Genomic DNA, 25279 nt, shown 5'->3' on the forward strand with positions numbered 1-25279 from the left:
GGGCGGGACCACAAAACTTCACCCAGATTCCTCATTCGGGTTAACTCACCGCTCCGTGGAGGACCGGGGCCCTGCCGGACCCGCCTGGCAGCGGCAGGAAGCCGGGCGCGGGCTCCCCCACCTGCCGGGCATCCCCGGGAAGCTCGTCCCCTCCCGGTCGCCGGCGACGAGGGGGAGAAGGGGGCCGGGGGTGCCGCCGAGGACCCACCTGACCGCGCCGACACGGCCGACGTCCGCCGAATCGTCTGGAACACATACCCACGATTTCCAAGAGGGCGCCGCGGCGGGAGAGCGCGCGGCGCCTCACAAAGCCAGGTGAGCCGCCACGTCCCCGCCGCACGTGCTGAGCCGCCGGACCCGGCCCGGGAGTCCGCGCGGCCGCCCCCCCGCTTCCCGGCCGGCCGCCCCCGCACTCACCAGGTGAAGAGCTGGCCTTTGAGCCCGCGCAGCAGGCTCCCCAGCGCGCCCGCCGCTCCCGGCGCGTACGGCTGCGGGACGCGGGGTCCCGCCGGCGAGGCCGCCTCCATGCAGGCTCGGCGCCCGGAACCCCCCGACGTGCCGGGGCGGGGAGGACGGGCGGGGGTGGGCGGCGCCTGGGCGGCCGGCGGGACCCGGCCCCGTGCCCGCGCGCCCGCGCCCGCGCCCGCTCGCTCGCTCGCGTGCCTCCCTCCTCGGGCCTCGGCGGCCGCCCAGCCCTCGCCCTCCTCAGGCCTCCGGGGCGGGACCAGACAGCCGCGGACTACAGCCTGGCCCCTCCCGGGGCGCCGGAGGACACGGGGCGCTGCGCTCCCCCGCCCGGGCACTGGCGCCTCTGGGATGCGTGACACCCCACATGCGTTTCGGGGTTTTATGCGTCCCTGTTCAGAAGCGGCTCACGAGGTGAGGCGAGGCTACGCCGCGTGCCCCGACCTAAGGAGCCGTGACTTTGCAACCGCCCGAACTTTGCTAACCGGGAAGGGCCGCTGACTCCTCCCCGGCGGGCTGACGCCTCCCCCGCCCGCCGCCCTCCCTCTCTTTGACAAAAGACACTTCCATCTAAAAAGACTGAAACGCTCCGTTGGGGGCTCTTCTTTTCAATGCAAAACCTGCGTAAACGCCCACAGGGATTTTTGCGACACGCCTTCGTAGGGTGCCTCGTTCGTGAGGGTGTGCGCGGCGCGGCCCTCGGGGTGCAGGCTCGGCCGGCAGGTACCCGCGCCGCGCTCGCCGCCACCCGCGGGCGCGCACCCAGGGCCCCCGGGCGCCCGGCCACGCCTTGCGATGCCTCTGCGGGCGGAAGAGCGACGAGCACCTGCGGTGGAAAAGTTCCCGATCGTCACCCACAGAAGGACCCAGAAGACCAGGGAGAAGGTATGGGACCCTTTCTCTACCTAACCACCTCCCACCCCGGGCCAGGGCGGAGGACCGAGGAGGGGTGTGAAGAAGGAGCAAAATAAAGGTAAATTCAAACGAGTTGGCAGTTCCGTGAGAAGGTTCTAAGAAAGAAAATAGATTTTGAAGAACGGAATGAAGCTTTAGGGACCCCAAGTTCAGCAGCTACAGGAACCCCCAAAGTTTAAATGAAATTATTATTTTTTAATTGTGGAGAACAAGGTCATCCAAGAGAGGGACCACGGAGTATTACGGTACAACAGCATCGCAAGGAAAAGAGCTGTGCCAAGACTTGGGAGGATTTTCTCTAGCTCTTTTTGAGTGAAAAAAGCAAGATAAAGAGGAGTATGTTTAATGTAATCTCATTTTTCTAAACCAAACAGCCCATTATACCTTATATATTGACAGTGTTGAATTCTACCTGAGCCCTGTGCTTCTGGAAGGCAGTAGCGGTTAGGAACCACCCGGGTGGCTCAGCCGGTTAAGCATCCCACCCTTGATCTAGGCTCAGGTCATGATCTCAGGGTCCTGAGATAGAGCCCCAGAAGGGGCTCCCCACACTGGGCTCCCCTGCTGGGCTCCTGGTTTCTACCTAAGATTCTCTCTCTCCCTCTCTCTGCCCCTCCCGCTGCCTGCCCCACCCCCTTGCTTTCTCAGAAAGAAAGAAAGAAAGAAAGAAAGAAAGAAAGAAAGAAAGAAATTCCCCCCTACTTTGGTATTCTTAGAAGAGGCATGCTGCAAAGAAACAGGCTTCCCCTGTGACTCAGAGAAAGACCCAGAGTTGTTCTTTTTCACCTAGGACAAAGCCAGACATGGACCCTCCAAGCTCCAGTCCTCTGCCTTGTAAATGATGGCTAAACCACTTTTCCCCACTGACCATTCAGAACAAAATACTTGTTAACTCAACTGACTACATTCCTCTTCTTCCTCCAGGCCTGGGAACTTACACTCACCTCAGCCTGAGCCAGCTTGTAACCATCATTAATGGGTCCCTCTTGAGAACTTGGTCCCCTCAAAGTAAAATAATCTCAGGCCCAGGGGCCTGGGATTGAGCCCCACATCAAGCTCCCTGCTCCACAGGAGGCCTGCTTCTCCCTCTCCCACTCCCCTGCTTGTGCTCCCTCTCTCACTGCTGTGTCTCTCTGTCAAATAAATAAATGAAATCTTAAAAAAAAAAAAAAAATAGGCAAAACATTCTCTGATCTACAATTCAATTAAGCCAGGCTTCCATTCCACTCTTTCCTCAGGAGGGAAGAGTCCCTGTTCCCCTTTTGCACCAGTCCTCCCCTTCCTTCTCACAATAATTCTTTCCAATAGTCTCTTCTTACCTAAATCTGATTTTAAAAAAGATTTTACTTAAGTTATCTCCCCACCCCATGTGGGGCTTGAACTCACAACCCTCAGATCAAGAGTCTCATGTCCACCAATCTAGGCAGCCAGGCGCCCTAGATTTGTTTTTTATTTGACAATATGTCTATAGGTACGTGAGCATGGAGAAAAGTATGGGACACATGTCAACACAAGTAACCTGAAAGAAGTTAAGGGATACAGATAAGAAAACAAAACAAAACAAAACTCCAGCTTATATGATATAGTCTCTATTATATTAAAGTGTGTGTTCTAAATATGAGATTAAAAGGTAGATTTAGATGTTGGGGCAGGCTGAATAATACCCCCCACCCAAAAAAATATTCAGTTCCTAATCTCTAGAACATGAGAATATTCCTTTAAATATGCGGTGTCTCTCCCAATCGGATGGGGTCCCCAAATGTAGGGAGGGGGCCCACAGTACCTGCGGTGAAAAGAGTCACCTGAAGCAAAACAAAGAAGGTAGAAGTTTCTGGAATTCACAGCAAGGGAGCTGGGAGGAAGCATATGACAGGTCAGACAGCAAAGGAGACACTATCGGGAGCCAGTGGGTGGGTCTGTATTTAAAGGAGGAAGGTGAGGATGTATGGGAATGGAACTTACAGAATTTTCTTTGTTTGGTTACTGTGTCCAGGTGTCAATAAGCCATTGGTCAGTTAGGGCTTACAGATGTTTTCAGATGGGCTTGTGTGCATTCAGCCGCCTAAGGGCCCTTTCTCCATTCCATTGCACAAGCAAGCCTGTTGACTAAAAGCTGCCTTTACAGTACAGTGGAAGAGATTTGCAGATATGATTAAATGATAGATCTTGAGATGAGGAAATTATCCTGATTTATCTGGTGGGCTTTAACGTAGTCACACGTGTCGTGACGGGAGAAAAGCCCATAGAGATTTACAGCGGGAGAGAAAGTGACACTGAGAGAAGCAGAGATTGGGGGAATACACCTTGAAAATATACCACATTTTCAAAGCCAAGGAGTCAACAGCCATGAGAAGCTCAGAGCCTCAAGGAGGAAGTAGCACTGCCCAGTAAAGCCTCATCTATAGCCCAATAAAACTGCTTTCAAACTTCTGACCTCCAGAACCATAAGAGAATAACTTTTGCTTTTTGAAGCTACTAGACTGGTAATGATTTGTTACAGCAGTAATAGGAAACAAGTAGTTACACTAACTTGTAGAGATCATGATACACTGTTGGATGAAAGAAGCAAGTTACAGACTTGCAGAATAGTTGTATAGCATGATTCTGTTTTAGTAAACACCACCTACTAAGTAACTAAGTATCTTTATGTGAAACATACACATCTATATGCGTGTATTTACCTTTGCTTCTGTTTATATGAAGAAGAAGGTATAGAAGAGTGTATACCAGGCTACTGGTCCTGTTTAAGTCACGGGAGTGATGGGAGGTGATGTGGCGGAGAGGGATAAGGGAAGAGAAACATCCTTACATTATACATCTTCATTTTGTGTTCTTACTGTAGGCATATGCTACTTTCGCAGCTTGAAAAATATTCAACTAAGACATTTTTTCCCACAGGTCATGTTAATCCTAATTGAAAACGTGTTAGGCTCAACATCTCACCCACACAGAAAAATGAGGTCAGGAAATAGAGTCAACCACTGATGTGGATTCTGAAGTTAAGGACAAAGTTATACGTATTTTCTAAACTGAAGATCCGCCTCAAAAAGCAATAGTAGGATGGCTCTAGCTTTGCCCCCAAAGTGAGCTCATCCCCTAACTAAAGATTATTGATCAGTGATCAATCTATATTATTTTGGTATCAGGATTAACATATATTGAGTGGATCTGTGGGCATAGATCCACAAGATTTTGTCAAAGGAAATTCACTAAAAATAATTATTTAGTTGTTGGGAGATTTTGTACATAATAGCCTTACTTCTTACAAGTACCAAAAAACAGCTACCACTAATTGAGCACCTGCTATCTGCCGGATACTTCACAGACATTTTCAGTTCTGTTCCAGCTATCTATTGTATATATCAAATCACCCAAAACCTTAGTGGCTTCATACAATAATGCCTTTATTATCTCTTATGGTTTCTGTGAGTCAGAAATTTAGGGAGGTTTGGGCTAGTCCATCTGGTTCAAGGTCTTCCATGCATTTGCAGTCAAAAGATAGTTGAAGCTGGAAGGTGGCGGTGTTGGGGGGTGCTTGGGTGTTAGGTAGGCTGGAGCAGTGAGGGACTGACTCACCTCTCTCTTTCTTCACTTAGACCATGAGGTCTCTTGTTGTGGGCTAATTTGGACTTCCTTCCAGCCTGGTGACTTTGGGGTTATTAGTCTGCTTATATGGCAACTGGTCAACCACCCCCCAAGCTAGTGTCCCAGGAGAAAAAAAGCCGAAACATTGCTAATGTCCTCCAGCCAAAGACCACTGACAATATACATGTAGTTAAACAAGTAGAATTTATTACTCCTTGCATCAAGGGAGAACAAACCCCATGGGAGAACCATTGAGTTTCTCAGTAAGAGGATGTTAGAAAGAACCTATTATAGGATGGGCTTTGGTTGAATGATTTGAGGAACAATGTAAGGAAGCAAGGATTTGCTCTGGGTTGAATGCTGTGGGACTGGATGAGATTCTGATTGGTATCTCAATCAATATATCTTATCTATATGGAGGGCCAGGTATGGTGGGGCTAAAACTCCAATTGGTGAAGAAGTAACAGCCACTCATTTTGACCAAAGAGAGAAGGAGAGTCAGTATTTTGTGGGTGGTGCAGTGATCCTGGCTTCTGCTTCGATAAAATTAGGAACTGACCTTGTCTTGTCTCATTTTATCATGGTCTCAGAGTAATCTTGTCTGAGGATGGTATACTCCATGAGATTGTTTATGTCCAACACAAGAAAAAATGAAAAATGGCCTAGCTGTGAGTGCCAGGTCAGTTTCCAAATGTTAAAGCCTCATTTTTTTATTTTCTATTTTATTTATTTATTTTTATTTTATTTTATTTTATTTTATTTTATTTTATTTTGGTCTTAGTAGCTCCATTTATGGCCTAGCATCAAAAGTCACATAGCATCACCTTCATAATAATCACAAGGCCATCTAGACGCAAGGATCCCTGTTTTGGATTGAATGCATGTGCCCCTCCCAAATGAGTGTGTTGAAATCTAATCCCCAGTGTGGTGGTGTCTGGAGGTGGGGTCTTTGGGAGGTAATTTAGGTCCTGAACGGAGGCCATAGAGCTGCCTCCGTGAGGATACAGTGAGCAGTCAGTAGCCTACAACCCAGACGAGGGCTCTCCCCAGATCCTGACCATGCTAGCACCTGGTTCTCAGACTAAGAGCTTCCAGAACAAAGAAATAAATGCTTGTTGTTTAAGGAAAATGGTCTATGGTAACTTGTTAAAGCAGCTCGAATAGACAAAGACAATACCCACCTGTCTATGGGAGACGTTTCACAGAGAAGTCACAGCGGGGAGAGCCTGTGGGATGGGAGATACCATTGCAAACATCCTTGCAAAGCAGAGTCGGCCACAAATGCTTTCCAAAATGCTAGGCTTCCCAGCTCTTATCAGCTCTTTAGCCCTGTTTTTTCAGGTGAATAAGCGAAAGCTCAGAAAGATTAAGGGACTTGCCCCTGTTCTTCAGGATAGTAACTGATTCTGACATCAGTCTCCCCAGGCTGCTTCTCCAATGTAACTGACAAGCACACATGAGCCTTGTTCTCTAGATCTTCTTTTCCCTGTTTGTACAAATAATTGTAAATAAACATACTTTGAAATTTCACCCAATACAACAGACTGTCTAATAAAAGCTGTTACTGTCACATCCATATTGATTCTCATCAATCCAATAACATAAGATTGTGGTTCTCAGTGTTTAAGATTTTATATCATGTCATTTTGTGAGGCATATTTGAACCCTAAAAATGCCATATTCATAATGAACTACAAAGGATCAAAAAGAAGAAACATTTTCAAACAAACTACAGACATCAATGTCTAAAACTCTTTGAATCCAGGGGTGCCTGGTGGCTCAGTCAGTTAAGCATCTGACTCTTGATCGCAGCTCAGGTCTTGATCTCAAGGTCATGAGTTCAAGCTCACATTGGCCTCCATGCTGGGTGGAGAGGCTACTTAAAAAAAAAAAAGAAAGAAAAAAGAGACTCTTTGAATCCAGAACTAATGTCCTTTTCATGAAAAGTAAATGGGAACTTTACAAATGCAGTCTGTATTTAACTTCCTCTTAAAGCCCTTACATAAAAAGCCTTATTTTAATACAATGGGAGTTTATTTAGTCATAACAAAGGAAATCCTGCCATTTGCCTCAACATGGATGAAACTTGAGGGCATTGTGCTAAGTGAAATAAGTCAGAAAAAGACAAATATTGCATGACCTCACTTATATGCAGAGCCTTAAAAAGGTGAACCAGAGAATAGAGTAGAATGGTGGTTTCCAGGGGCTGGGAGCTAGAAATAGGGAGATGTTAGTCAGAGTACTAACCTTCAGTTAAAAGATGAATAAGATCTTGGATCCAATGTACATCCTGGTGAGGACAGTTAGCCACACTGAACTGTAAACTTGAAATTTGCTAAGAGAACAGACCTTAAATGTTTTCATGAAAAAAAAAAAAAAAAAAGGAAGAAATCATGTGAGGGAATGGGTGAGTTAATTTAACCTTAATGTGATAATCACTTTACCATATATATATATATGGATGTCAGAGGATCATACTGTACACTTCCAACTGACACAATGTTATTTGTCAATTATATCTGGATGAAGCTGGAGGAAAAACCCTTATTTTAAAAGATCCACTTTCTAGCATCCTACTGCCACTACACATGAGGCCCACAAGACCCTGTCTTGTTCTAGCTAAGCCTCCTTACCTTCTCTTCCCCAGGTGTTCTAAGAATCTTGGTATCAAGCTGTCTTCGATCTGAATTGCTGGAAGTACATAAGGTACCAAAAATGAAAATGTCAGAATTATTTGTCATTAAACAGAGTAAATCAAGGGGCGCCTGGGTGGCTCAGTGGGTTAAGCCACTGCCTTCGGCTCGGGTCATGATCTCAGAGTCCTGGGATCGAGTCCCACATTGGGCTCTCTGCTCAGCAGGGTGCCTACTTCCTCCTCTCTCTCTGCCTGCCTCTCTGCCTACTTGTGATCTCTCTCTGTCAAGTAAATAAATAAAATCTTTAAAAAAAAAAAAAAAACAGAGTAAATCAATAATACTGCATGCTTAGATGGCAACTTTGGAGAACTCACATCAAAACCATTATCTTTTGATAGGGAGTATTGTAAATCAATTGAGCAGGTATTGGTTGAATGCAAAGTATGTGCAAGCTGCAGTTCTAGATATGATCAGCAATATTCGAGACATGAAAAATACTTTTCCCTTTTCTTCCACCTTTCCTTTCTTCCCTCCCCACAAACACTTTAGAACACCTGCTCTAACCAGGTGTTCTAGGTCGGTGTAGGTGCCATGGAAATGATGGCAGGAAAAGTTTAATAATGTAGGTGGCAGGGAAATTTTAATAATGAAGAGGGCTCAGCTCTTGCCCTCAAATGGTCTAAAATTTAATAGAGAATATCTGCATGGAACCCTACAGGACCCTATTATCTCTGCAAGGAGAGAAGAGCTTGAAACATGACATTTTTCCAGGATTACTTCTTAGTCACAGCCAGTCCCCGCATCATGTCCTCTTTTCTGCGCAGTCCTGAAGGATTTCTCTTCTCTTCCCCTCTTCCAGATGCTACTGCCTGAATCCTTTCCCCTCAGATCGTCCAGCATCTGAAATAAGGACTTACGGAAATAGATGTGCAGTTGAACAACAATAAAAAATCAAAAAGGGGGGAGAGGCTCTTCAGAAGAAACCTAAAGTTTGTGGTTACCTATAGCTATTTCCTATTGCCCGGTTGCATGGTTTCAAATACTATCCAGAGGCTGACGATGCCCACATTTTTTTTTTATCTCTGGTGTGGGAATCCCCTGAGCTGGAAATTCACATGTCTGACTGCTTACTTGACACATCTACCAGGAAATCCTTAAGACATCGCGAACATGGCCCTGATGAAATTCTTTGTCTTTCAGTAACGTGTCTGTAGAGTAGCTTGAACTAGTGTATAGCTGGACTTTGTTTTGTTTTTTGATCTGATGATCTTTGTCTTTTCATCAGAGTTTAATATAGTTACACATAGAATGATTAATGGAATATTCATATTTATTTATATCAAATTACTATGTGTTTTCAACTTGTCTAACTCAATGGTACTTTTTTTTTTCTCTTTCTTGCCTTCTTTTGGTTTGGCTATATTTTTTTCCCTATTTATTTGTAAGTTATATAACTTCATATGTTGATAAATGTTTATGTATAAGTTATATAACTATGTTTATTCTTTTGGGTTGCCCTAGCTATTCTAACATGCAAACATTTTTTTAAAGATTTTATTTATTTATTTGACACACACAGAGAGAGAGAGAGAGAGCACAAGTAGGCATAGTGGCAGGAGAGGGAGAGCAGGAAGTGGGCTCCCTGCTCAGACATGGGGCTCTATCCTAGGACCCTGAGGCCATGACTTGAGCCAAAGGCAGCCACTTAACCAACTGAGCCACTCACACGCCTCTCTAACATGCAAACTTAACAAAGTTTGAAATTAATCAGTGTTAATCATTTTTCTAAACAATACAAGAATTCTAGAATAATTTCTCTAAGTTTCATTGTCTAGTACTTTAATTTTTCCTTTTTTCCCCACACAACATAGATAAATTTATTATTGTTTCATACAGTCACTGATTATTTAGACATATCTAGGACCAGATTCATGAAGTGTAATTCATGGTGTAACCTATAAAGTCTCATGGAGCCTCCTGCTCAGAAGGCCCAATGCTTGACTCCTTACTCTTGAAATTTTTAATAAATTTTTTAACAAGGAGCCCTGCACTTTCAGGGCTTTGCACTGAGACCCCAAAATTATGTAGCCAGATCTTCCATCAAGAATTTATTTTCTTTCCACTTGAGTTACATCTTAGAACTTCCTTTAGAGTGTCTTGATAGTAAAGTCTCTCTATTTTTGATTGTCTGAAAGTATCTTGATGGTATCTTCTTTTTCTTTTAATTTTTTTAAATTAGAGACACAGAGAGAAAGCACAAGCAGTGGGGGAGGGGCAGAGGAAGAGGGAGAAGCAGACTCTGAGCAGAAAGCCCAAGGCAGGACTCCATCCCAGGACCTTGGGATCATGACCTGAGCAGAAGGCAGACCCTTAGCTGGCGGAGCCACCCAGGCATCCCTCTTCTTTGTTTTGTTGTTGCTGTTTTTGTTGTTATTGTTTAGATTTTATTTATTTATGGGCGGGCAAGGAGGAGCAGAGGGAGAAGGACAAGCAGACTGTGCGAGTACAGAACCCAACATGGGGCTTGATCCTAAGACCCTGAGATCATGACCTGAGCTAAAACCAAGAGTCAGATACTTAACTGACTGAGCCACCCAGGCACCATCCTTCTTTATTTTTTAAGATAGTTTTGGTGGATATATAACTTCAGAGTGATGAATATTTTCTCTCATCATTTGGAATATAATTTACCTGGAATATATTTTACACTGTTGCATCTGAGTCAGCCAACCATCAATTTACCTTTTCCTTGTAGGTGACAAGACTTCCTGTGGCTTTTTTTTTTTTTTTTTTGTCAGAGAGAGAGAGGGAGAGAGAGCGAACACAGGCAGACAGAATGGCAGACAGAAGCAGAGGGAGAAGCAGACTCCCTGCCGAGCAAGGAGCCCGATGTGGGACTCGATCCCAGGACTCTGGGATCATGACCTGAGCCGAAGGCAGCTGCTTAACCAACTGAGCCACCCAGGCGTCCCTTCCTGTGGCTTTTTACTATCTTTTCTGTTTTGGTTTGTTTTGAGGGTTTTTTTTTGTTTGGGTTTTTGTTTCTTGGGTTTTTGTGTTTTGGTTTTTTGGTTTTTTTTTTTTTTTGAGGTTGTACATTTCAGTGTGATGTGACTCAATGTTGATATATTGTTTGGAATTTGTTTGGCTTTGTTGGGCTTCCCAGATTTGAAGATATCTTTCAATACATGGGAAAATATTCAACCATTAGATCCATATTTCCCTTTCTCTGGTCTATTATCTTCTTCAGAAACTACTTTATTTATTTATTTATTTATTTATTTATTTGAACGCCTTTTATTTTTTTTTTAAAGATTTTATTTATGTATTTATTTTAGAGAGATAGAGAGTGAGACTGGGGCAGAGGAATGGGGGAGGGGAGAGAAAGAATCTCAAGCAGACTTCCCATAGAGTGTGGATTCCCAAAAGAGGGCTCAATCTCAGAACCCTGAGATCATGACCTCAGCAGAAATCAAGAGCTGGACACTCAACTGACTGAGCCACCAAGGTGCCCCGGGAACTCCTTTCAGATGTAGATCAGCCATTCTTATTCTCTCCTTCGCATTTCTCAGTTTCTTTTATATTTTCCATATTTTTTTCTCTAAATTTATTCTGGAAAATTATTTCAACTCTACCTTCAATAATGTTAATTCTCTTTTTAATTGTGTCTAATGGTGATTAAACCAATTTTGAGATTTTCTTTTCAATTATTTCTAGAGGTTATTTTGCAGATTTACTTGTTTCTTCCTCATATTTTCAAGCTTCACTCTTGTTGCTTTAAACAATGTTATTTTATATATATTCTATCTTAAAATTTCAAAAGTTGAAATTTTTAGAGGCCTTCTGCTGTTCCTTGCTTCTATCTTTTCTTACTGTTAATACCTTATTTCTCTCTTCTCTTTTATTTAGAGAGAGAGAGTGAGCATGAGCAGGGCAGGGGCAGAAGGAGAGAGAAAGAATCCTAAGCAGACTCCATGCTCCGTGCAGACCCTGACGTGGGACTCCATCTCATGACCCTGAGGTCATGACCTGAGCTGAAACCAGGAGTCAACTGCTTAGCCAGCTAAGCTACCCAGGCACCCCAATGCCTTACTTCTCTTGAACTGTTCTTTTCTTTGAAATATTATCTGTGAGGCAGCAACCTCTTCGACCTCAGCTGCAGCAACTTCTTCCTAGAAACATCGCCAAAGACAAGGGAAGCAGGGGCAAAAATGAAGACTTCATCAAGATTTTGGGACATCATGGGACTTCATCAAGATTTTGCACAGGAAAGGAAACAGTTAACAAAACCAAAGGACAACTGACAGAATGGGAGAAGATATTTGCAAATGACATATCAGATAAAGGGCTTGTATCCAAAATCTATAAAGAACTTATCAAATGCAACACCCAAAGAACAAATAATCCAATCAAGATATGGGCAGAGGGGGCGCCTGGGTGGCTCGGTGGGTTGAGCCACTGCCTTCGGCTCGGGTCGTGATCCCAGGGTCCTGGGATCGAGTCCCGCATGGGGCTCTCTGCTCGGCAGGGAGCCTGCTTCCCTTCCTCTCTCTCTGCCTGCCTCTCTGCTTACTTGTGATCTCTCTCTGTCAAATGAATAAATAAAATCTTTAAAAAAAAAAAAAAAGAAAGAAATGGGCAGAGGATATGAACAGACATTTCTGCAAAAATGACATCCACATGGTCAACAGACACATGAAAAAGTGCCGAACATCACTCAGCATCAGGGAAATATAAATCAAAACCACAATGAGATACCACCTCACACCAGTTAGAATGGCTAAAATTAACAAGTCAGGAAAGGACAGATGCTGGCGAGGATGCGGAGAAAGGGGAACCCTCCTACACTTTTGGTGGGAATGCCAGCTGGTGCAGCCACTCTGGAAAACAGCATGGAGGTTCTCAAGAAGTTGAAAATAGAGCTACGCTACGACCCAGCAATCACACTACTGGGTATTTACCCTAAAGATACAAATGTAGTGATCTGAAGGGGCACATGCACCCGAATGTTTATAGCAGCAATGTCCACAATAGCCAAACTATGGAAAGAACCTAGATGTCCATCAACAGATGAATGGATAAAGAAGAGGTGGTGTATATATATACAATGGAATACTATGCAGCCATCAAAAGAAATGAAATCTTGCCATTTGCGACAATGTGGATGGAACTAGAGGGTGTTATGCTTAGCGAAAATTGTCGGAGAAAGACAATTATCATATGATCTCCCTGATATGAGGAAGTTGAGAGGCAACATGGGGGGTTTGGGGGGTAGGAAAGACATAAATGTAACAAGATGGGATCGGGAGGGAGACAAACCATAAGAGACTCTTTAATCTCACAAAACAAACTGGGGGTTGCCGGGGGTAGGTGGGGAGGGAGAGGGTGGTTGAGTTATGGGCATTGGGGAGGGTGTGTGCTATGGTGAGTGCTGTAAAATGTATTAACCTGGCGATTCACAGACCTGCACCCAGGGCTAATAATGTATGTTAATAAAAAAATTTTTAATTTTTTTAAAAAGAAAAAAGAAGAAATATTATTTGTGAATATGTTAATATCTAGATTGGAGTTGACTGCTCTCAAAGTTGAGTTACTTCTATGTGGGGGACCCAAAGGATTTCTTCTCCTTTGGTGCCCAAGGTTCTCTGTCACACCACGTTGAAGAATGAAGAGGTAGACCAGATGGGGTAGTTCTTGGAGCTTCCACCTTTATTCAGAGGTTTATTAGCAGGCCCTCACCCTAAGCATGCCCGGAACTTTAACTTAAACCTTCAGGGTTTCTCAGCAACCTTCAGGGCAAAAATGGGCTTTAACACATTCTTAGTTCTCAGGGTCTCTGAGTTTGGAGGCCAATGCAGAGGTGCGCCTTTCCTTCCAACTCAGCAATGGGTTTCATGCACATTTGGTTGTTTTCTAGTTTGTGGATTATTCAAATCTGGTTTTTCCCACAGAACTCTTCTGACACCGAGTTTATAGATTTTTCACACCAGTAGGACAAGAAATCTCGACATTGTAATAGTATGCTGCATTGGAAAAAACACAATGTACTGATGTGTGAAACAACATGGGATGAATCTAAAGAAGTATATAGAGTGAAAAAGTCCAGAACTACTCTGGGCTTCCATTTATGTGAATTTCAAGAAGCCCAAGAATGTAATCTATTGTGACAGGAATCAGAATAGTGGCTACTTCTGGTGTTAGGGGTTGAATTGAGTTTCCCAAAGAGATAGGTTGAAGTCCTATTTCCTGTGCCTATGAATGTGACCTTATTGGAAATAGGATCTTTGAAGATCTAATAAGTAGGACAGGGTCATGGTCAATTAGCGTGGGCCCTACCTCAATGATGGGTGTCATTTAAGATGGAAAATTTGGACACAGAGACAGACGGATGTGCATGGAGAAGGCCGTGTGATGAGGAGGCAGAGCTCAGTGAGGCGGCGGCAGAACAGGGAGCTCTGAGGACACCGGCAGCCAGCAGGAGCTGGGAGACAGTCTACAACAGCTTCTCCCCAAGAGCCTCCAGAAGGAACCAGTATAACTGATACCTCGATTTTGGACTTCAAGCCTCCAGAACTCAGAGACAATAAATTTCTGTTGTGCGAGCCACTGTTTTGTGGCAATCTGTAACGAAAGCCCTGGGAAACGCCCTGTGGGGAGGTATCAACTAAGGAGAGAACATGAAGGACCCTTCTGGGCTATGAAAAACCGTTTTGTATCTTAATCTGGGGAGTGGTTACATAAGGTATATACATGGAAAAACTTTATGGAGCTACACTGTTAACCTGCATCTTACTCTAAGTGATACCCAATTTATAAAGTAAATAAAAAGGAAATCAGGGGCACCGGAGTGGCTTAGTGGGTTAAGCAACTGCCCTCAGCTCAGGTCATGATCCCAGGGTCCTGGGATCAAGCCCCATGACCAGATTCCTGCTCAGCGGGAAGTCGGCTTCTCCCTCTCCCTCTGCTGCTTCCCTGCTTGTGTGCACACTCTCTCTGTCAAATAAATAATAAAATCTTTAAAAAAAAAAAAAAGAAACAAAAAAATTTTTAAGTAAAATAAGGGTGCTGAGGTTATCTTTTTGTGCCTCCCGATCTAACGTTCTTGAAAAGAGCTTTTGCTTTAGTTGAGAACAGAAACGGTGAAGGGAGCTAACTCAGACTGGCTCTCACAGAGGCCATCACCCCGATGAGGCAAGAGTAGTTGAGGGCTAGCCCCTTGGGTCTGCGGATCCAGGAGCTTGACCCAGTCATAACCCAAAGATGATACAGCACAGAGACATGTCTTTTCTTTTTTTTAATTTTACTTATTTATTTATTAGAGAGGAAGAGAGAGAGCGTGCAAGCAGGGAGAGGAGCAGAGGCAGAGGGACAAGCAGACTCCCTGCTGAGCCTGGAGCCGGACTCCGGGCTTGATCTCACGACCCCAAGATCATGACCTCGGCCCAAGTCAAGAGTCAGATGCTTAACCGACTGAGCCACCCAGGTGCCCCAAGAGACATGTCTTATTCTAATCTTTTCACTCAGGGTTGCAAATGCAGAAAACAGCATCTAGGAACTCCTTTTTTAAACGTAAAAGGATATAAATCGGGGAATTGGAATTAGGTGCTTACCAAAAAATGTCTGGAATGCATAGAGAAGCAGACTCTAGTCTGGTCTCAGGCCATGACGTCTAGGAAGAACCCAGAACCAGCCCAGCAGAGGAGCCCTAGGCTCTGCTACAACCAGGAAGATGGAGAAACAGGGGCTTTCTCCAGAACCTACCATGGAAGCTAAGGGATCAGGAAGTCCCCGCTGCTGCATGTGGTGCTTGAGGGTTCCCTCATGCCTAGCACATACCCCACGCCTTGCCTCTTGCTATCAGCACAGCTGGAGGTTGGACACTGAAGAAAAAAAACACCCCATGACTGTACATGACGGCAGACAGATGCCTTCACCTCACTTCCACCTTAAACCATAACTGATATATCTAATGTGTGGAAACTATCTTAACAATAACCCTAAATACCAGGGAAGACCAGTCTGTAACTTTGCAGACTCTGAAGTCTAGGAAGGCAAAGTAGGAAGCCTCGGGAATGGAGGCTGAGTTATGAATTATGTTCCCCCCAAATTCAGCCTTTGGTTACTCAATGTCTATGTGCACTTGTACCAATGCTGAGCCTTCCACACAACGGCAACGAAACAACCCATTCTGGTCTCACTCGTGGTATAAAGACACACCAAAACCTCTCACAGGGAGGATACGTCCAGATTCTAAAGAATCACGCCCTCCATCTCTGCGTGCTGTTCATTCCCCTTCTCGTCCAGCCACAGTCCACATTCTGTAACAGCGGCTGAATTCTGAGGCTAACCGCCAGCCACACACCCTGTATAAATCCGAGGGAAACAAAGAAGAAAAGGATGAAGGGAAGTGGTTCAGGTGTATACCTGTTAACCTGAGTCAAAGGCTTGCTGCACTTACTTATTTGGGAGGTGGTCTCCTGAAGGAGGAACTGGAGACTGGGAGGAGCGAGACAGGAAAGGGGAAAGCCAACGAGGCATCGTTATGAGCCGGTCACCGCTGTGGACAAGTGCCGCCAAGCCCCCCAGGGCTTCTCTGGGGAACAGATTAAACACAACTCAGAGGTGACCTCTCAAGGTCAGAGGTCAGAATGTATCCAACAACCCCACCCCAAACCCCCATAACGGAGAGCTGCCCGGGCCACTAACGCTTCCCTGTCTGGGGCACACTCGCAACGGCAGAGAAAACAGAAACACCTGAAGCGACATGCTGTCAGCATGCCAAGGGGTGGTCCACAGGGAGATCATTGCCCCTAACGGCCCCTGAACCAGAGGCGGTAGCAGCAAAGGGGGGTCTGCTACCACACAGAACCCAAAAAGGAAACAAATCTGGGTTGTGACAAGAGGTCTCATTTCTGTTATGGGTCACAGAACTGCAGCCAATATCAAGAATTTCCTTGTTCATTCCTCACTCGGTGCTCCCTTTGCTCTCAGGCGCAGCTGACTTGGGTCTGACCTGGCAGGATGGTCCCAGCAAAGAATGCAATAAAATGCGGTCGCCGAGAGCGTGGTCGGGAACTGTCATCCGGAGGCGAAGCCCAGAGCTGCCACTCATTCACTCTGTGACCTTGGTCCAGTTACTTCATTTCCCTGTGCCTCGGTGTGGTCATCTGCAAGCAGTCGGGAAAGTATCAACACGTATCTGTGCCGGGAGAACCAACAGAGCTGGCGCGTGTAAAAGGAAGGACAGCACCTGAGGTGCAGTCGAGGCCACTGGAGAACCAGTTTATTTGTTCCCATGTATTTCCGAGAAGTCCCTGCCTGCATTAGGAGGGTAGTTTTCCACTAACTTTTATCACTGGCTTGTCACAGGAGAGGCAAACCAACAGGTTCCCTCAATTCCAAAAATACCCTGTCTTTGTCCCCTTGTATAGCAGGAACCCTATTTCTCCTTGATGATCATCAAGATCATTCATCCCAGTAAGGATAGTGACCCTCGATCTGCTAAGAGCAAGCAACTGGACGCTGGATCGCTGTCGCAGAAAAACTCCAAGGTCTTTACCAGCCGCACCCAACAGCATAAGTAACACAGATAGTCTCTCCCTCACCTCCACCTTTCAAATCTTGACCACACACATCTTGTAACAACCGAGCTATTGTCAATTTAAAAAAAAAAAAAATACACTTAACAGTTAGAGATGCTTCCTGAGATACTTACAAGATATGATTTCATCTCTCTAGTAACCGGAATATTTCTATCTGTGAGATGTAATGTCTCTTTGTCTTGGATAGTGCTGAAGGTTTTAATTTTCTGGGCTATTTACCAGCACTAGGATTCCAACCTAAGCACAGTGTTTATTAGAAATTCATGTCTTAGGGTCACCTGGGTGGCTCAGTGGGTTAAAGCCTCTGCCTTCCACTCAGGTCATGATCTCAGGGTCCTGAGATGGAGTCCCGCATCGGGCTCTGCTCAGCAGGGAGCCTGCTTCCTCCTCTCTCTCTGCCTACCTCTCTGCCTACTTATGATCTCTGTCAAATAAATAAATAAAATATTTTTTAAAGAAAGAAAGAAAGAAAGAAAGAAATACATGTCTTAAAGTGGAGGGTCCTGTGGGTGGCATTACACGGCAGGAGTTAGATAATTAATACACTCATTCTTCCTGGTTTTGCTTTCAAAGGCAACAAACCTTGGGGAACACCTTCCTCTAGTCCTGTTTATGCTAATCACATTCTCGCTGAGAAATAAATAAGGAGGCTTTATGGAAAATGTCAAGGGAAAATAATGACAGGGAATGATGCACGAGGAAACTGGGTTCATTACCTAGAGCTGTTCCACGTAACATCGCCATGGGAGGTTATTGCATTATTGTCCAGATACTGATGCACTTTTGAAAAATTTCCAAGCAGCAGCAGAAACAGAAGAGGTTAGGACATTTAGGTTGTAATGGAACATCATTTAGAAGTGCTGCTGTTAAAAAGTAAGTAGGTAAGCACTTGGGAAATTTGGGCATATAGTATTGAGTACATAAAAAGATGATATTTTAAGCCCAAGAATGAACTAAAAGTCCTATTGAACAGCTGACAGTTTTGAAAAGTATCGAAAAACTATAGTAGCACAAAGAATCAAAAGGATAACTAGAGTGCCATCTGTATCAATTACATAAACACTGTGCCCTAATGGTCCTTCCAATTATCCCCGCAGGCTCGACCCACTTGTCAGCAAAAATTAAATGGCAGAGTTATTGTGAAATTATTTCTGAGATGCTACCGACTTTTACAAAACACTCTTCAGGACATTTACTAATGCACTACAGTGTTGTTATAAATAATTAAAATCAAATAAATTCAGAATAGCTGAATAATTTAAACTCTTGTCAAAATGAATCAGCGGAGAATATTCTGAGGTTTAACATATTTGATTTCCATGCTTTGATTTACTTGTTTTCTCATTAAATCAGATAAAATAAAATGGAAAAAGCCGTTCAACTTCCAATTCCTCTATGCCAAACAACATTGCCTTGGCCGTCCTGCAAAATCCGTCGGTTAGAAAACAAAACTTCAATGTGTCAACAAAAGGGACTTATAAAATTTGGAATTTGGGTGGATTTTCCACAAATCCCATGCACTCTAAATTCAAATCACAGTACTGTCTCCCCATAAGTACTGTCCTGTTTTCACAGACTATATGTCCCAGGTTTTGATTTCATGTATATATGGTCCTTGGGCTCAAGACATTAATATATGTATTACTGTGTATATGTGTCCTTGGCATCAAGAAATTGGCGATATATGAAGGAAATAAAGGGTGTAAAATAAAAGTTAATGGACAAAGTGAGGCACTAAATGTCAAGTGTCATAAATTCTAATGGGATTCAAAATTAGGTGAGACAGCACCAGGCTCAATCAGAAAAAACTTCCAAAAAAAAAAAAAAGAAGAAGAAGAAGAAAGGAAAGAAGGAAGGAAGGCTCTTTCTCTGAGCTTTCCATTACAGTTAGGACCTTGGATAAGGTGGTGAGTAAGACAGCATTTGGAATCAAAGTACAAAGTGGAGTATTATGTATAACCATGAAAGAATAAACAAAGAGCCTTCCAAAAGAGGGGTCTTCCGGGTCCAAAACAGAAGAGGAGGAAAGAAGCACAGGTTGGAACCATACCGGGAAGGGCCTTGAACTGAGGTCAAGTGGTTTCAGTTTCATTGGACAGACAGACAGTAAGAGGCCCTTTGAGCAGTCTGAGTACTAAGAAGCTTGCTCCTGTGGAACACATTAGAAAGATGGGGTTGAACGCAGGGAAGACCCATCACAAGGTAATTATTGCCACCCGGATGGTAGCAGGGTGCTAGAAATACAAAAGAAGGAAGGAACCTTCAAAGGAGGCATCTGCAGAACTGACGGAAGTTGGCAATTGGCAAGGAAGAAGAGGTGAGAGAAAGCCCAAGAAAGGACTCGTGTTGACAGAGGGAGAGAAATCAACAGTTCATGATGAAGAGAATGGGTTTGATTTTCAAGTTTCCGGGGCAGCTCTGTTTGCTGGGGGTCATGTCTGGACCTGTTTAAGATACATGGGAAAGAACGTGCTAGAGAAAGAACTGGAACTCTGGTCGAGCCATGGCAGCTGAACAATGAAGCAAAACGAAATTCCCTGAGGAAAATGTGGGTAGAGAAACACAGAATGAGCCTAGCAAATGCCCTCGCTTGGGGGAGAGAGGAAGGGAGGCCTTTGGTGGAAGCCAGAACATTTGATGGATGTAGCAGAAGCCGCTTTTAGGCAAACAGGCCTGAGCAATGGAATATAGAAAAGGCCACAGCCACCCCCTGGCTGACTAGGGACAGGCCCATGGGGGGACCCACCTGAGAACACGGGCTACTGACAACCAGGCACAGTGACCAAAAAAGGGAGAATCCCCTCTGCGGCCTCACCTGCTCGCCTTCCCTCTTTAAAAGCACCCCCACCTACCCACTGCCTCCTGGCAGACAGCCTCACCTCTGCTGCCCTGCCTGCCACTCCCCTGCGCTCTATTCAACAAAATTCTCCTTGTTCGGCCTCCCACGAGTCCTTTCACTGCCAACCCCACCTGCTGCCACCCGCTCGTCACCCCACCTTTGGGGCCCCCATCTGACTGAGAGACACCACGGGTGTCCGTGCAGGAATGGAAATCTGTAATACTAGTGATGATTATGATTATTATTTTAGAAGTTTATCCCTCAGTATTGTTCAGACAGATAAGAGATATTGAAAATTTACAAAAGAATAATGAAAAAGCAAGAACGATACCAACCCAAACTCTATTTCACGAATTCCGCCAATGGAAGTTCTAACGTATCAAGAGAGATAAAGACTGGGGTGTTTTCAGGTTAAATGCGTCTTGCTCATTTACATGAGATGAAGGCTAATAAAGTATTTGTATACAAATATTTGAGCTACTAATGAATACAAAATTTCTAGAAGGATATGATGAAACTATCCATAATAATTACCTATTATCTATGGGGAAATAAATCCTCTATGCTAGCTACCTGAATCAATTAACTAATTAGGTTTTTTAAATAAGTTGATGGAGTTAATAGGATTAATGTATTTGATTGATTGTTTTAGAATCATGTGGTCACATGGACAAAGGCAAATATATTCAAATATATGCTTAAATCCTAATTATTCAATAACACTTTATAGATGTTTCTCAAACCTCCTCACCGATGAATCCTTGAATTCTAACTAGGTTGATCCCATTTCTACATTATGTCAAGCAACAAAGTAACATTTAGAAATAATTACCTGGTATACAAGAATGAGAATACTTTCATGAATTTTTATGGAACTGCTGAATTATTGGAAGAACTTAAAGAGGTTGATATTAAAGCCAGGGAAGTGTTTGGTAACATAGTATGGACTTGGGAGTCAGGCAAACTGAGATCCAGACAGAACATTAAGAGGATTACATGAGTGGATGAGTGAATTATACACATAGGAAGTGATAAGTGCTTAGTTAATATTGCTTAATAATTAGTTACGGACATTCTGACTTCACGGGCTCACGGGCAATGCAGGAAACCAGACATATTAATCACCATTAAAATAAAGTAAAATGAGGGGTGCCTGGGTGGCTCAGTGGGTTGAAGCCTCTGCCTTCGACTCAGGTCATGATCCCAGGGTCCTGTACCGGGCTCTCTGCTCAGCGGGGAGCCTGCTTCCTCCTCTCTCTCTGCTTGCCTCTCTGCCTACCTGTGATCTCTGTCTGTCAAATAAATAAATAAAATCTTAAAAAAAAAAAAAAAGTAAAATGATGCAGTAACAATAATGCTTATTATTATTTTTTGTTATTATGGACTTACCATATTATTGTTACCCCCATCTTAAAGAATGAGAAACTGAGACCTAGAGAGGCCATATAAATGGCTCAATGTCACGCAGTTAATAAATAATACATTCAAACCAGATTTGCTGACTTCACAGTGTGGACTTTTCAACAGACATGGATCACGTCTCCAGACGGAGTTGAAAAGGAGTTTCCACAGAAGTAGAAAGGAGATTCTTGGTACAAGAGGCAAGACACAGCACAGAGAGGGTAACAGGGACTCAGGAATGATTTTACTGAGATGAAAAAGGCAGCTTCTTAAACAGTAGGGGTCTGGCAGACAAATAGAATGTTGCAGGCAAAAAGGAGAATTACGGACAGACAACGTGTGGCTGGCTCGGGGAGATGTGGTCAAAGACAAGGTTAGAAAGGTCATCAAGAACATGCCTTCAAGAGCCTGATGCCTCCTGAAGAGTTGTGACACCAGGAACCATGGGAATGTTATGCTCAGGGGGATATTAATGGGTGTGACGGACAGGAGGGGGCAGAAACTGTAATAGCCTGGGCAAAAGTAACAGGAGCCGACACTAAGGGCAGGATGGCAGGAACAGAGTGAGGAAACATTACAAAGTAGAATCTACGAATAGACCCGATAGGACGTCATGGGTGAAGGGGCCAGGGGGGACCCTAGGCTAACTCCTGGCTTCTGACTAAGGCCACTGCACAAAAGATGGCTTTTTCCTCTTGATGACTCTTGGGAGAGGAGCAAGTCTGAAGTGGGAAAGAATGAATTTTACATTGGATCTCTTGTGTTTGGAGTTCTTCTTAAGACATCCAGATGGAGAGGAATAGTGAGGTGGTAAAAAATATGTCTGCCACTCAGAAATGATCTCTTAATATCCATTACTATCAAACGGATGTAGCCCTTCCAAATGTACAATATCCTTCTGTTAATTAGAGAAACGTGCTTTTACGTATGGACATACAAACGTATAGATGTGATAACGTACTCCAGTGAGCATAACTGTACTACTGGTCAACGCCTGGATCTCTGCAGGGAAAGCCAGGCTGCAACCTGGGATCTATCCATCAGACTGCACTGCCTCCGTGTGTATCCTTAGACGCAACAGCAGAAGGAAAGGGCCTCACCCACCTCACTGTTTTAGGAAAACATTCTCAAATACTTGGAGGCCAAAAGGGATCAAACAGGACAGATTTTTTAGTCTATGTAACCTTTTAGGAAACGTTTTAGGAGTTCTGCCATAGTCTGATATTTCCCAGAATAAAACCTTAACTCAATAATAATTTCTATAGGACCTAAAAAAAGGGGTTACTCAGTAATCTGAAAGGATTTTATCCTTAGCTGTATTAAGTTACCAAGAAGTAATGGACCAATTAGAAAAAAGGACTAGAAGTAAAATCTAATTACTTGCAATACTATCTTCCTGTGGTCTTCAGCCAAAAGCACTAAAGGTCAGAATTTATGCCCAGAGTTAATAAAAAGCCAAAGCATTGTTAAGCACTACAGTGAGCATACTTTGAAGATTTAGGGAAAAATACCAAGACAATAAAGAATGACTTTTCTAGCCTGTGGGAGAGAGGACTCACACAAGTTCTACAATATAGTTAGCACTTAGCCATGCAGACAGAGAAAGAAATGCCTCCTTTCTTCAAAAGCAGACACCATGCAACTCTGAAAGGGGAGAATAATTATGAGGCAGGAGGGAGAAGAAATTGAAAAAATACAGTGATCTGGGGCTTTAAAACTCAAATTTGCTTACTTTTTGGAAAGGGGGAAGTGACTATGCCAATTACAAGATAATTGGGATTTGAACCCAAGAAACCTATCTCTGTCTTCAAATTTTATGCTTCCAGTCACCCTGTTTTCTGCCTTTTAACAGAGAAGCTTAGATGTTATCTTCCCAAACCCCAAGTCAAAATGTCTGAAATCCTGTCATCAACCATCACCTGGGGAAGACTTTGTCTTCCTTCAAAGCACAATCCTAAATGAGGGGAAATCTAAGGTCTAGGTCACCTACCTTTTCATTAATTTATTCAATAATTAAATACTGACTCCTTACTCCATGCCAGGCATGTTCTAGCTATGGCATATATACAACATGGAAGATGGGTTTGGAAAGTGAATGAATGAGTGAACTAATGATACAGGAAAAATAGCGGGTGGTTATAAGTGCTGGTGGGGGCGCCTGGGTGGCTCAGTGGGTTAAGCCACTGCCTTCGGCTCAGGTCATGATCTCAGTGTCATGGGATCGAGTCTCGCATCGGGCTCTCTGCTCAGCAGGGAGCCTGCTTCCTCCTCTCTCTCTCTCTGCCTGCTTGTGATCCCTCTGTCAAATAAATAAATAAAATCTTAAAAAAAAAAATATATATATATATATATAAGTGCTGGTGGTAGGAGGGACGGAATGGTGAAGCAGAAACTGATGATAAGCTTAGCCTTGAAGTCAGAGAAACTACAGACTAGCTTGTCTTTCCCACAAGCCACTGTTTGGACCTCAATCAGAGTGCCTCACTCTTTGGATCTTTGTTCCTCACACATCAAAGTCATTTTTTAAAACACAGAGTATTGAACAATAAATAAATAAGATATAGCATGTTGAACATCTGTTTATCCTTGTTCATTTCCAAAACCTCGGGGAGTAATAGACTAACCAAAAAAGAGGGCTTCAGGGTGGCTCAGTCACTAGGCATCTGCCTTCAGCTCAGGTCACCATCCCTGGGTCCTGGGATCAAGCCCCACATCCAGCTCTCCGCTCAGTGTGGAGTCTACCTCTTCCTCTCCTTCTCCCTCTGTGATCTCTCTCATATTGCTGTCTCTCAAATAAATAAATAAATAAATAAAATCTTTAAAAGAAAAAAAAAGAATCAACATAAAAAGGAAGACTTAAACCCATCAGGACAAAAAGAAGAGAAGACAAGACAAGGGTGTCAACCACGCTCTGGAAGATAAAAGTAGTTGAACCCTTGGTAATTCACTTAGAAGAAGTAAGGAAGCTGAAACCTAGTGTGGAAAGTCAGAGGCCAAAATAAACTACTAGATAAAATAAAATGAGGTCAGAAGAAACAGACAATGCCAGGACCAAAATAAAACTTTGGGTGCATCTGATTAAGCCATGTCTAAAAAACAAAACATTGAAAATAATAATTTTACCAGAGAGAAAATGTATCCGTGAAACAAAAACAGTATGGTGTAAAGAGAAAATAACCAGAAGGCATCAACAACAACATAAACTTCTTGGAAATTAAAGGACAATAGCAAAAATTTTAAATTCAACAGGAAAGGAGCTCCTGGGTGGCTCAATCAGTTAAACAGCCGACTTTTGATCTCAGGGTTGTGAGTTCAAGCCCAGTGAAAAATAAATTCACTGTTAAGAGTAAAAGATAAAGTTCAGGAAATCTAGTAAGAAGGGAAAACCAAGACACAAAGAATAATAAGAAAATCAGGAGATAGATCCAAAAGATTTTACATCCAAGTTTCAGACATTTCAGGAAGAGCGTGAAGAAGTGAAGATAAAGGAAATTCTCAAACCAAACAGATAAAAAAAAAATCCTCATGTTGAAAAACAAGAGAATCCATAATGAAAGAACCCACAGCAAAAGAGAAAGTTGCATCATTGCAACATTTTATAAATGTTTATAATTTTATAATTAATTTTATAAAAACAGTTGTTTCCACACAAATGGTTAAGAATAAAAATGTTTAGGGCTTCTCAAGCACAACACTGGAATCTGGGCGACAGAGCCAATGTGTCTTCAGAATTCTGATGGAGAATGATTTCCGACCATAAAACTTTAAGGCAAGCTACTAAGTAAATACGAGGGTAAAATAAAAACATTTCAGACACGAAATTTCTCCAAAAAAAA

The 25279-nt window shown here is 43.5% G+C and overlaps 1 protein-coding gene and 1 long non-coding RNA gene across 4 annotated transcripts in view; one reads left to right on the plus strand and one right to left on the minus strand.

The window, feature by feature from the left end:
• SLC35F2 (solute carrier family 35 member F2) overlaps positions 1-626 on the minus strand; it is a 49554-nt gene extending 48928 nt beyond the window's left edge. For 2 of the 3 annotated variants that reach the window (XM_059179631.1, XM_059179618.1), the window contains exon 1: positions 418-626. In XM_059179631.1, the coding sequence (XP_059035614.1) occupies positions 418-527 (110 nt within the window). In that variant the 5' untranslated portion in view covers positions 528-626. Of the gene's footprint in view, positions 1-49; positions 160-417 lie in introns of those variants that run through there. The other variant, XM_059179624.1, reaches the window with a different exon arrangement.
• Positions 627-1028: 402 nt separating this feature from the next.
• LOC131835288 (uncharacterized) lies at positions 1029-18517 on the plus strand. The gene is made up of 3 exons (XR_009355118.1): positions 1029-1350; positions 7613-7671; positions 16593-18517. It is a non-coding gene; the product is annotated as an uncharacterized LOC131835288 (long non-coding RNA).
• The last annotated feature ends 6762 nt before the right edge of the window (positions 18518-25279 follow it).

The sequence above is a fragment of the Mustela lutreola genome, chromosome 1 (assembly GCF_030435805.1).
Source record: "Mustela lutreola isolate mMusLut2 chromosome 1, mMusLut2.pri, whole genome shotgun sequence".
Lineage (NCBI taxonomy): Eukaryota > Metazoa > Chordata > Mammalia > Carnivora > Mustelidae > Mustela > Mustela lutreola.